Raw genomic sequence first — 13,573 nt, 5'->3', positions numbered from 1 at the left:
TCCTTAAAACACGCATTTCAAATAAAAAATAAAAGTTTAGATTCATACGGATTTCATTCCACTTAATTCAGGTTTAGGTTACTTACAATGACTACATTTTAAAGTTCGACTCGCATCTTGGCTTCACTTACTTTTCGTAGTAGAGACAAAACAACCTTGAAACCTGGTCTTGTACTTGTTGATATATTATACATGGCAATCATTATATGCATTCATAACGAATAGCAAATAGAAATCTAAAGGATTAAGATGGACAAACCTTGTGCTTCACTTTGTTTTCAGGAAAAACTTAACAGAAAAACAGACAAAAACATGTAAACCTTAGATAGTACCCGTGGCATATGCATTCATAATAAACGGCAAAAAGAAAATCTAAGAAATTAAGATGAGCAAGCCTTGTATTCAATCGCTTTGATGTTTAGGTATATAATTGTTGAATCTTCGTATTTTTATAATACGAACTTCCGAGTAATTTCCTCCTATCATCCCAATGTCGCATATCAAACACTGGCATTATTGTTATCACATAATTTTATTTTCGTATATTTTATAAATAGTTTAAATTTATGGTCACACTTGAAATCTTGAAACCTTTGCAAGCTTTCTCTTTTACCACTCTCGGGTTTTCTTGCTTTGCAACTAAAATATGTCCGGTTTTTCTTGCGAAATTAGACAAACCATTAGATTTTAATATTGATATTTAATATTTCCGTCTACTTGTCGCCACTGTTAGCAATTAGCTGTCATCCTGCAGGCATAATGAAAAGGAACTCGTAAGTTTCTTGTAACATTTTCATTTCAGCTGTCTTTGCAATTTATGTACGACAACGAAATACGGTAATTTCTTTGGTAGCAGCAATATTTAAATGCTTTTCCTATGACTCCAAGATATATATATATATATATATATATATATATATATATATATATATATATATATATATATATATATATATATATATATATGATAATAATAATAACAATAATAATAATAATGAGGACTTTGTATAGCGCCTAATCTTTAGAAGCTCTAAGCGCTTTACAACATTAGACAACACCTATAAGATAAAAAAAAACATATAATGATATGATTACAAAAATAAACAAGATGAAATTAGAAAACATTAATAAAAAAACATGCTGAGAATATTTAAGGTAGGAAACATTATTAGATCTTTAAGTTTGTTCTTGCAGTGGAAATAAGCGAGTTTTGAGAGCCCTCTTGAATGTGATCATTGTGTCTTTGTGTCTAAGTTCAGTGGGCAATTCATTCCACGTTGCTATGCCCTGGTATGTAAAAGAACGCTGTCCATATGACTTTGTTTTAAAGTGGGAATAATGAGTACAAGACTGTCAAAACAGGAGCGTACGTATATTGTTGGTATATACACATGGGTGAGGACGGATAGGTATGTTGGACTAGAGTCCGACAGTGAAACGTAGCACAAAAAACAAATTTTGTGTTTGATTCTGGATCGAATGGGTAGCCATTGTAGGGTACAGAGCAGCGGGGAGGTGTGCTCTGATCGTGTACTCTAAGTATGATCAAGGCAGCTGTGTTTTGAACTTTTTGAAGTTTCTGGAGCAGATATTGAGATGAACCAGACAGAATTGAGTTACAATAGTCCAGTCTTGAAAGTACTAATGAACACACAAGTGTTTTAGTGGCATCAACTGAAAGATATTTGCGAATTGAGCTGATGCGTCACAGCCCAGGATATGCAGCCTTGCATATTTTCATGACATGTTGGTGCAATGTGAGAGTACTGTCCAGAGTAACACCTAGGTTTCGTACTGATTGCGTGAATTTAAAGTTGGTTTTGCTGATATTTATTATTTGAGGTAAAGGATGTAAATGAGAAAGTCTTTGTGTTGTGATCAGAATGGCCTCAGTTTTATCATCATTCATCTGCAGCTTCTTACATGTCATCCATGATTTCACATCAGAAATACACCTCTCTACACCTTAGATGGTAGCATCAACCTCAGTTGGGTAGCTAGATTTGTATATCTGAGTGTCATCAGCGTACTATTGGTGAGACACTGGATGATGATCCATGACACCTGAGAGCGGCTGAGTGTATAGAATGAAGACAACAGGTCCAAGAACAGACCCCTGTGGAACACCACAACATAGATCAACTGGGCTGGAGTGTATTCCATTTGCAGACACAGTTCGTGTCCTGTTGACCAAGTAGGACTTGAACCACAGTAAGGCTATATCATGAATGCCAAATACATGCTGGAGACGGTGAAGTAATATATCATGGTCTGTTGTGTCAAATGCTGCAGACAAATCAAGGAGGGTGAGGACTGTAATCTTTCCGTTATCCAAAGCAGAGAGAATGTCATTAACTACTGTTAAAGAGTAGTTTCAGTACTGTGGCAAGGGAGATATGCAGATTGTACATTACCGAAAAGACTGTTTGAATTCAGATGAGATACAGGCTGGGATAGAACAACCTTTTCTAAGATTTTTTTATACGAATGGGAGATTAGAAACTGGACAGTAGTTCTTTAAATCGTTATGGTCTAGTGTTGGTTTCTTCAGCAGAGACTTTACAATGGCAGTTTTGAAAAATGATGGGAATTCGCCTGATGCGAGAGAGGTATTAATAACATCAGTTAGTGAAGTCAATACTGGATCTAAGCACTCAAGCAACAGTGATGTTGGAATTGGATCAAGTTCACATGACTTTGGTACACTCTTCATCACGATTGTACGTACGAAATCCATAGAGACAGGTTCAAATGCTACTAATAGTTGTCGCTCAAATTCTGTATCCCAACTGTATTGTGACGACGAGTCAATGGAGATTGTGGTGTCAAGCTTATCTCTAATGATTTGTACTTTGTCACAGAAGAAATTTGCAAACATGTCTGGAAGGTCGACTGGAGAGAAGGTAGTTGGAAGTGGTGTAAATTTGTTCCTTGACATTAGCTTGTTAGTAACCTCGAAGAGTTCTTTGCAGCTGGAACTTTCCATGATCTTAGTAGTGTAGTGGGCTGATTTCCCTGCATGGGCTATATTTGTAACATTCTTCTTAGCGGCTTCATAGAGTTGCTTATGAGTAGTGAGTCTGGTGGAAAGCCAGAGCCTCTCAGCTTTACGGCGGTCTCTTTTAGTTGTGCGAAGCTGGTCCCTAACACTGCTATACCATGGAGAACACTTTTAAATTGATACTCTGCATTTGGTAGCAGGGCCATGTTTGTCAAGCAATGAACGCAGGCAGTTATCGAATTATTGTGAGGTAGGAGTTATGCTAGAAGTTAGGTTAGCTTGGATGTCGTGAATTAGTTTGGTTCTATTTATCATACGGAGGTTTCTGTTAGTAGCAGATAAAGGTGGACGGTTATGGACTGATACGTCAAGATGGCATATAATGCAGAGGTGATCTGATGCAAGGTTATATAGCTAAGGCTATGGGATGATAACAAGTGATGGAAAACAGTAGAATTAACTGATTCGAAATTTTAACGAACGATCGATCCATATGATTTTCTAATGTGTACAATCTGTAAAACAAACTGGAATTCTTACAACGCATGATATTGTTTTTATTATTTTCAGATCCCATTTAAGGAGTGTAAAACAGATAAATATAAAAAAAAAATTATAAAAAAAACCCAAACAAACAAACAAGCAAATTACATACATGTTTCGGTAGAATGTTCATTCGGATATCCTCCACAATTGCCAGAAACACTGACATCTAGATGATCCAAATGAAAGTCGCAGGATATTACGTTACTGTTCGGCGCATGGTTAGTCTTGCTGTCATCCATTATATTATCCAACGTACTGGATGACTCCTCCACCGAATATCGAAGAATATACTTTAAATATTTTTCCATGGCTTTTTCTAAAATATCACAGGTATTGCTGACGGCAGTTATTTTAAATTTTTCATCAATACAATTCAAATTATCTTTAGAAACGTCGTAGAAGCGTGGTAATGGCCACGGCTCTCCTAATGTTGGATGTGGGGCAAATAAAACATCAGGTTTAAAAGTATAGCGTGGATCAACTTGAAGGACAAATTCATTAGTATTCCATTTTATAACAGGTTTTAGATGTTTTTCAATAAACTGTCCCAAATGATCTAGAGAACGTTTTGATTTCGTAGATGCCTGAGAATTATTTCCGTCTGAATTCGTCTTATCCCCTATAAGAGAAGCAACTGAAATGAACATATAAATGAATCCGTACAATTAAATAAAATGTTTCGATAATTTTGATATTACATTTAGCTGCATTTACTTAACATGTGCGTGTTCAAAACATGAATTATGTATCATTTAGCGTCTGAAATGATTTAATGTGAAAAACTGTAATCTAAACTGCAACTTGTAATGTCCATTGTGGATTCATATCTACACCTTGACTTTTGACTCTGACACTTTATAAACATTAGACAGACCGTGGACGACGTTTATTAAGGCATATTTAATTTTTCTTTAATAAAAGACAGGAACAAATGAAAACCTATTATATTAAATATACATACATTTAACACGTGACTAGTCAAAGTCCACGTTAAGGATATTACTACACCTATGCAAACTAGGTAATTAATTACATTTATCTTTTGAAAATGTCAGTATTGATTATATTTAGATTATACCACAATACATAAAGCGCTTGTAACACAGATTACTTAACTTATAAAGCGATGATCTCTTCTTAATCTTAAGCAAATATGACAAGGTATTTCAAATGCGGTTCAGGGAGTTCGTAAAAACAGTTGAAACCTCTGACTAAGATATTGATTGTTAAGAAAATTAAATGTTTCGAGCATGAGTACTATATTGTTTTAACTCGTATACACAGAGATGGTCCATAAACAAAAGAAATCGTGGTAATTTATATTTGATCGCTGCTTTCGAACGATTTTTCTTCCTAAGGAAGGACTCTGGTCGTTAATTAACAATCACCTTATACAGAAAATCGTGTGCAAATAACAATGAAATTTATAATATCGCCCTTTCACCCGTCTCTAACGAAAGTGCTTCATCTCAGGCCTAATGCAGTGCATCATAAGATGTAGTATGGTTGTTTTCTTCGTGTGTACCTACCAGGTATAAAATTTTGCTGGTGCACGGTACCATAGACAACCGAGAAAAGAATCCATCTCCGAATATTCATCCTCTCTCTGAAAAGAAGGCATACATTCGATTAGTACTGCAAGCAAGTACTAGGCAGAGTAATCAAGGCTTGACAATTTTGACGACAAACAAGAGATGCGAATCCAGGTGAATATTAGAGCAAGTGCGCTACTATTCGCTTTCGCGATATTTACACAATGTTACATAATGTACTAAAAAAATGAAACCATACACAATGTAAACTCAGTTTTTGACGGTTCACACCTGTATAAATAATAAACAGGTGATGAAATATCTCTCATGGTGGTTACAAAGGAAGGAAACATCAAGACAGATTTCATATATTGAGTGGCTCCACTACAGAAGGCTACATAAGGTTAAGACAATACAGGAATTTGAAAAATATTTATGTAGTATCCCGTTTAAAATTGTAACGGTCAAAACCGATTAATTTTTATTCCTTCTTTCTTTTTAAATATACATTCGAGAGTTAAATGCCATGGGCTATTTTCTGCTTCAATGTAATACTTAGATTGCTTTACCAGGTATAATGGTGGCCATAACTGTGTTCAAATGTATATGGTACAGATCCATATACATGATTTTTGGCTGTATTCCTTTTGGTGGTCATATGTGATTTCAAACAACAAAAATATGGTTTTTACTTTTTTCAATAAAATATTGTCTAATTAATTACTTATTATTTACGTATTTAAAACATGCATCTTCGAACAGCGGATGTGGTAAACTGAACAGTGAATATATTATATGTATAGTCATTTCATTCATGTATAGTTAGCAGTTACCTAGTCTTGGATGGCAAACAACAACACAAAAAAAAGATTTTATCAGCAAAATTTATTTTAAAAAAAATACATCTCACTTTTTTAAGCCTATTCTAAACATCAGAAGCATACAGGAATAAACATATCTAGTCTGTGGAAAACCAGCCATATTAATCACTCGAGGCACCTTATGTTCTGGTAGATCACCTACAACAGCTTTGCGATTTGTTGGATAACCATTACAGTACATGCACCGTATCTCCAATACATAAATAAACAAGCGTTTCAACATCTTCCGAAGCCAAGGGCTATCAATCCACTTCGTTCCAGATGTATCTAACCTAAAACGTATATCCCATTCCACTGTCTGACTAGATGCAGTTGATATATTTGGTTTGGCTTGCTGTATGAAGGTACATCAACACAGGTAGGTTATTTAGTGCCGAGGCAAATTGGAGTAAAGTGCACAACATGGCAGTTGACGTAGGTTGGCTTGATTTTATAATTCGAACCAATATCCTTTCGGTCACATTTGTTCTACCAAGGCTCCAGAAACTTATCCACCAGATTTTATCGTTGTATTTGATCTTCGCATCCTACGTCGAAAATTGCCAGCAAGAAATGCCCATTTCTCCAATGTAAACCTTTCACACACGAGTTTGTCTTGCGAATCAATGCATAAGTACATCACAGAAATCGTCATTTTCAATATCCATAATGTGTAATGAGCTCTCTGAGTGAACATTAAAGCCCGAATACCGCCGTTTTACATACATCATCATTTGATATAATCAAGATGTTCGGTTTAAACGACATTCAAATATTCAGTTTAGGAGTAAAATATACAACCCCAATTCAGTCAACGAAATCGCTCGTAATTCCGATCTTTTTCTGGAGCGTTCCAAAAGTAGTGATGTGATACATTCGACAAATTCCGTTAGTGACTAATGTAATAATCACAACATTCGCACGTTGAGCACAAATTGATTCGAGAGGAAATAATAATAATAATAATAATAATAATAACAATGAGGACTTTGTATAGCGCCTAATCTTTAGAAGCTTTAAGCGCTTTACAACTTTAGACAACACCTATAGATAAGAAACATAATAATATTATTACAAAAACAAACAACATGAAATTACAAAAACATTAAAAAAAGTAAAAAACATGCTGAGAATATTTCAGGTAGGAAACATTATTAGGTCTTTAAGTTTGCTCTTGCTGTCGAAATAAGTGAGTTTTGAGAGCACTCTTGAATGTGATCACTGTGTCTTTGTGTCTAAGTTCAGTGGGCAATTCATTCCATGATGATAGACGGGCTCGCTTTTCAAAGTGGATTTGATAGGATAATCCGCGCATTAGATAAAAATGTGACTCGGATGAATATTGGTGATCAGCTGGGGCGCTGGAAAATACTATGAAGGGCTTACTCGGGCCGAAGATAATCCCACATAGTGTTGTGTTAGTTGCTTATATTTACAACAGTGACGTTATCAAATCTTGTGTTGCCGATCAAAATCCTTCAATATTCAGTATTATTCAGATGATCTGGCATATACGACCTTTTGCACGTAACATCGACATTGTAGCTTTAATTTGGCTTGCTAGGGACAGCAGCTCTTTTTCAGCGAGATTACATATGCCATCGGTCGATGAATAACAGTGCTGTGAAGAATAAACTATAGAGAGAACCTCGCTGACTCAATACGGGTACAATGTCTGGTACTGAATCATCTCCATCTTGGTCACTCTCAGTGGCGTAAATGTTGGTTGCTTCCCTGTAAGGATCACTAATTGCACAGATGATATCCTTAAATGTTGATATTACAGATGCGACAAAGTCACTATTAGAATAAAATAATTCAAGAAATCAACATCCTCGTTACCAGTTTCATTTCTTTAGAACGCTCAACAGAATATTTTTTCACCTTTGCACCGACTAATTCAAATTGTTTGGATCTGCAACGCAAATCAGATATATCCTTTCGTGAACTCCTTGCTTCTGTTCCTCGTACAATTTGTACCTAAAGAGACATTATTCTTTTTTTTTCTGACCGCAAATTATCAGCCATTTTTACAATTGGAATCACGCCCATTCCACCAGCAGGTTCAATGCAACCCGTCTTGAAAACCGGTTTCTTATTGGGCTATTAACACTATTTTCCTGGATCGAGCTTATGCACAGGAAGTCACGTGCCAAGGAAAATATTGCCAGCGTTGTTGATGGCATGTGCTCTCAAATGACTTACCTCCAAGCTCTTGGGGCAAATGTGACAACTGACTTCACGGTTTGACCGTTTGCGACCTCACACGAGTTTTCAACAACATTCCTCGGTATGAAGTTCTCCTATAATCCCATTTAATTACTTAATTTTTCCAATTAAAACACAAGCAGGTCATTCTAATATATTTTCAAAAAGTTTCGAATTGAACTGTTATCAGACAAAAACATTCTTGTAAATGCTCGTCAAATAGATTTAAAATATGAAGAGAGTGCTCATCATTAAGCAGGAACTTATCATTGCCACGACCATCATCTGGTAGGTACAGTATAAATGACCATGATCATATTGAATATATACGATATGAATGACCATGATCATATTGAATATATACGATATAAATGACCATGATCATCATTGAATATATACGATATGAATGACCATGATTATTATTGAATATATATGATATGAATGACCATGATCATCATTGCATAAGTACGGTATAATTTGCAATGATCATCTCGCTTTGATAGAGCACTTTGGTAGAATTGTAACTATGTGAGATGACTTGAATTTATGTTTTTTTTGCCATGTTCAGATTTCATGTTTTCCGGGATATATATATATATATATATATATATATATATATATATATATATATATATATATATATATATATATATATATATATATATATATATATATATTCCCCACCAGTTAGCATGAAAGATTCAACGATCTGATGGTTTATTTCATCGTGCTGCAGACCGCTCCTGTGGCCAAGTGGTTAGAGCGTCCGTCTCGGAAGCGGGGGAGGTCGTGGGTTTGATCCCTGGCCGAGTCATATCAAAGACTTGCAAAAATGGTAATAGCAGCTGTCTCGCTTGGCGCTCAGCATTAGGATGTTAATTTTAGGACTGGTGGGCCTGGTGTGAGGATAATGTGACTGGGTGGGACATCATGCTACATGTCTGCGGCATGATGCCCCAGTGCTGGATATCACTATAAACTGGCACACTGCAGACATCGTAGCGATATGTGTGGAAAATTGTTAAAGCTATGTTTAAAATCTTAATCACACACACACACACACACACACACACACACACACACATTGTGCTGCACATGTACCAGGTGTTTCCGTCACAATATTTAGGACATGACTTTCTTAACGTAGCTAATCAGGAATGGGTTACTCATCACACTGACCTTTCAAAGTCACTATCCTGCTCCGACAAAACAATTAGCTGCAAGGGCAACGAAATTGTATATATGATAAATAGACAAAATTTAATCAAGGAACAAAGAAATAAAATAAAAACATATCCAGAGTTCCTAAAAGCGAATAAAACATATCTGCAAATTTGAAGTCTGAAAATTGTGTCGTTTCTTTAGAAAAAGTTGATGCCTCCATGCCTCAGTATTTAGAAGATGCATTATACATATAGTTATTAAAAAATACATGTATAAATAAGAGTAAGTATGACTGAATGAAGAAGAAGAAAAAAGTGAAATATAATGAGGAAAAATAATTGATACGTAGCCTAAAATCTGGTCAACAACTAACAACGATTTCCAGATTCCGTGGTCGAGAACCAAAGATAAAAACTGCATCATCAGATACCCTTTCGAATTCCTTACCTCTGAAGATACGTAATTCAAATTCCCCTCCTTCGTTTAAAATATCTAGTAAAAATGTCTTTCTTCATCAGTTGGAATGATATATTAAAGCCTCCCAATGAAAACTTATATCTTTGTATCCAGAAACAACATGTGCATGTTTTATTCGATGTATGTATATATGACATTTGACATGTTGAAATGTGTACACCTGTGTAAAGTATATTGTCCTTCATGACCAAATGTGTTATCATGTTAAATAAAGATTATTATTATTATTATTATTATTATTACATATTTTAAGATTTACAGTCGTAATAGTTCGAATTTGAATACAAAAGTACATAATAAAAGAAAAATTCGAAAGGTTGGTTCATTTGTCAAAATACGGCGCTTACAACAGCGACATCAACAACAACGCGAACAACACAAAAACTCGTCATTTATTTGTCTAAAATTGTATAAATCTCCATTCCTTCCCAAAACAAATATTTAATTTATATTGCAGTCGTGCTGTTTGCAGTGTCACCACCACAATCCAACATGATCGTTAATTTTCCTCTTTTCAGTTTTGAGAAATCAGGGCGTTGTTGTTTGTTTTACAGTAACTGAAGCGTGTGCATGCGGGGATGAGGTGTGATGGGGTGAGCGGGCGAGGATAACGGATGATAACCAGACCAGCTTTTCCTAAATTGTAAACCTACACCATGTTTAATGATTTCCTCCAGAACTGCCACGGACCCAATAGAACTAACACCAATATTTAGTTGAGTTATACAGAACGCTGACGAAATGATGATGGCTAGATTTATCATACCTGATATGTCCCTACCAGGGTTACTAGTGACCGAGCTTGATCATCACCTTCAACATGGCAGTAATAGGCCGAGCTAGCGAGATCCTTGGCAAGCACATAGCATCGTAAGATAAAGAAGCTCTGGGCCACAGCAGACATCTTCGATCTCTTTGATGTGAGGAAAAACTTAATGAGGAAGCAAAAAGACCACGGAGGAGCAGAAAAATACAAGGAGATTAAAATAATGTCAAAAGAGCTTAAATAAAGCGAAGAAAAGCTGGACAGAAGAAACATATAAGGAAGCTGAGAAAAGCCTGAACGAGAATGACAGTAAAAAGGCATACCGGCTAGTGAACGACCTAAGACCAGATAAACAGGGGAGATCTACCACGCTCTAGGACAAGGCTGGTAAGAGTATGACAGAAAGTCAAGAGATTCTTAACAGTTGGGTGGAATACTGTTCAGAATTTTACAACCAGTAGACTTGTGGAGACGAAGCTGTACTCTTCTTCCCATTGACCCCAGCAGAGGTTGACTACCGATTCTAACGGAAGAGGTAGAGGCTACAGTAAAGGTACAAAAGAAAAGGAATTCAGCTTCAGTAGACAACATAAGAGCAGAGCTCGTTCAAGCAGAAGGAACCTTTATGAAAGATGTTCTCACAACAATTTTCAAAAAATCTGGCAAACAGGAGAATGACCCGTCCCATGGACCCAGTCTTTGATCATCGCTCTTCCAAAGAAATGGAAAGTGCAGCTGTGCCAGCACTACCGAAAACTCAGCCCCATCAGTCACCCAGGCAAGGTTATGCTTAAGATCAACAGAATTAAACCCCAAAGGAAAGCACTACACTGCTGAAGAACAGGCAGGTTTCTGAGGAGGACGTACGACTATAGAACAGATCTCCAGTCTTAGAATCCTCTTTAAGAAGTATCTGCAGTATCAACAGGACCTCTATCGTGTCTTGATTGACTTCAAGAAAGCTTTCGACAGGGTATGATATGCAGTCTTGTGAGCCACCATGCGGATACAACATAACTCAAAACTAATCAGTACCATAGAAAACCCATATGACAAGGCCATTAGCCCAGTTCTCGTCAAAGGCAATATATAAGATTGATTCAGAACCACAGTCAGGGTCAGACAGGGGTGCCTTGGCTCACCCACACTCTTCAACATCTGCCTGGAACTGTCCAATGCTTTGGAAGACCACGAAGGCAGTATCAGTGTTGGAGACAAAACAATTACCACCTTGAGTTTCGCTGAAGATACATATGGCTTTAGCAAGAGATGAACAAGCTGGACAGCTTAGTGAATCTTCTCAAGCATCACTAAGGTATGGGATGGGGATCAGAGCTGAAAAGACCAAGCTAATGACAACCAACCCGAATAGCATTATAAAGGAAATAAGAGTGAATGAACAAAAGCTGGGAATAATGACAAGCTTGAAATATCTAGGTGTTATAACCAGTAATGAACGTTCAAAACATGGGGTTCTTTCCAGGATTGCGCAGATAATAACTAGCTGGCTAGGCTGACGCCTATTTGGAAGAACAGCTACATTACGTTTGATTGCAAGATCAAGCTTATGCGTTCTTTCATCACGTTCGTATTCCTGTATGTATGTAAGACATGGATCTTGATAGCATAACTTGAGAGAAGAATCCATGCTTGAGAGATGCAGTGTTTCTTAAGGATCCTGAAAATCTCAAACTTAGACAAGGTCTCTAATGAGAAGATGCGCGTTCGAATCCGATCTGCTCACTACCGTAAAGAAACACAAATGGATCACTTCTCAAGCTCATTTGGCCTGTCAAAGACCATTCTACAACGCACAGATAAAGGAAAAAGAAAATAAGATACACAGAAGAAGAGATGGGAAGATAACATTAAAACGTGGATAGCCATGAACTTTGCAAAGTCCCAAAGAATTGAGGAGAACAATGCAAAATGAAGAAAGATTGTTGCAGTGTCGTCAGTGGCGCCCGTACGACCGGCCAGGTTACGGGATAAATGAAAATGAAGAAAAAATGACAGCGACATAACTTTTGCGAAAGGGATCCCAGATATATTGCAATTGAAAACAAATACGCCCGTTGGAAAATTAAATAAAGGAACTGAAATACAGTAACCTTGATCCTTAGAGTCGAATCATCACTTAATCTCTGATGACAGTGCAATCCAGACTTACACTAGGTTTTTGATGTTTAAACTTTTCATCGTCACAAGCCACAGGCAAAATATGTTTTTTTTTTTCTCGTTTTAAAAGAGAGTGTAGCTGATTTTCGCTCATGGCTATCGACAGTGAAATTTACATGTCCGTAGTTCATCTTGTACAGACACCTTTCCTCTATGATAAGGGTCAGATTGGTATCATCATGACGCACACACCAATTATTTTTCCTCGAGCAAAATCTCCATGTTTTTCATATTGCTATTATTTTTTGTTATCCTACCCAATGCGTATGTCTGTCTGTCTCTCGTATATTATACATTAGAGGCAGGGCCGACAAGGAGGGGGTAGTGGCAACTGGAGATATATCCCCGGGGCCCGTACGAGGGCACGGGCAGAACAACACTTACCCCAGGGCCCATGATCGCTCTTTACGGCCCTGATTAGGCGTGCGCGATGCTACCTGTATATCGGGGGCCCCGAGTGGCCGAGTGGTCTAAAGTGCTTTCCGTTAGGGATCACTGCCATCTCACCTCTGTCTGCGTGGGTTCGAGTCTCGGATTCAGCCAATGTGGGTATGTGAGAAAGCTTGCCAGTAGTTTCTCGTGGGTCGGTGGTTCTTTCCGGGGTTTTACCGGGATCTTCCTTCATCATTAATACTGGCCGCCGTTAATAGCCTATCATGTCTGAAAAATGGCGTTAAACCCTACAACAACAACAACAACAAATACCTTTATATCGCTTTACCGAGGTAAGAGTTTCCGATGTTACGTACCACGTTTTTATTTTATTGTACCGATACGTCGGTATTAATCGTCAGTAGGGAATGCACGGAAATTCGCGATTAATCTTGTTACGAATTTAACG

The 13,573-nt window shown here is 37.0% G+C and overlaps 1 protein-coding gene across 1 annotated transcript in view; it reads right to left on the bottom strand.

The window, feature by feature from the left end:
- Window positions 1–10,692, bottom strand: part of LOC149775935 (beta-hexosaminidase subunit beta-like) — a 42,334-nt gene extending 31,642 nt beyond the window's left edge. The window contains exons 1-4 of the mRNA XM_089943543.1: window positions 10,555–10,692; window positions 9,327–9,364; window positions 7,597–7,739; window positions 3,657–4,181 (exon numbers count right to left, since the gene is read on the bottom strand). Of these exons, the coding sequence (XP_089799669.1) occupies window positions 3,657–4,181; window positions 7,597–7,739; window positions 9,327–9,364; window positions 10,555–10,692 (844 nt within the window). The remainder of the gene's footprint in view (window positions 1–3,656; window positions 4,182–7,596; window positions 7,740–9,326; window positions 9,365–10,554) is intronic.
- Between the last annotated feature and the right edge of the window lie 2,881 nt (window positions 10,693–13,573).

This window comes from Sinohyriopsis cumingii, chromosome 19 (assembly GCF_028554795.1).
Source record: "Sinohyriopsis cumingii isolate HCF-2022 chromosome 19, ASM2855479v2, whole genome shotgun sequence".
Taxonomy (NCBI): Eukaryota; Metazoa; Mollusca; class Bivalvia; order Unionida; family Unionidae; genus Sinohyriopsis; species Sinohyriopsis cumingii.
Note: the sequence above shows the minus strand (reverse complement) of the source record. Positions and strands in the feature narration are given on the sequence as shown.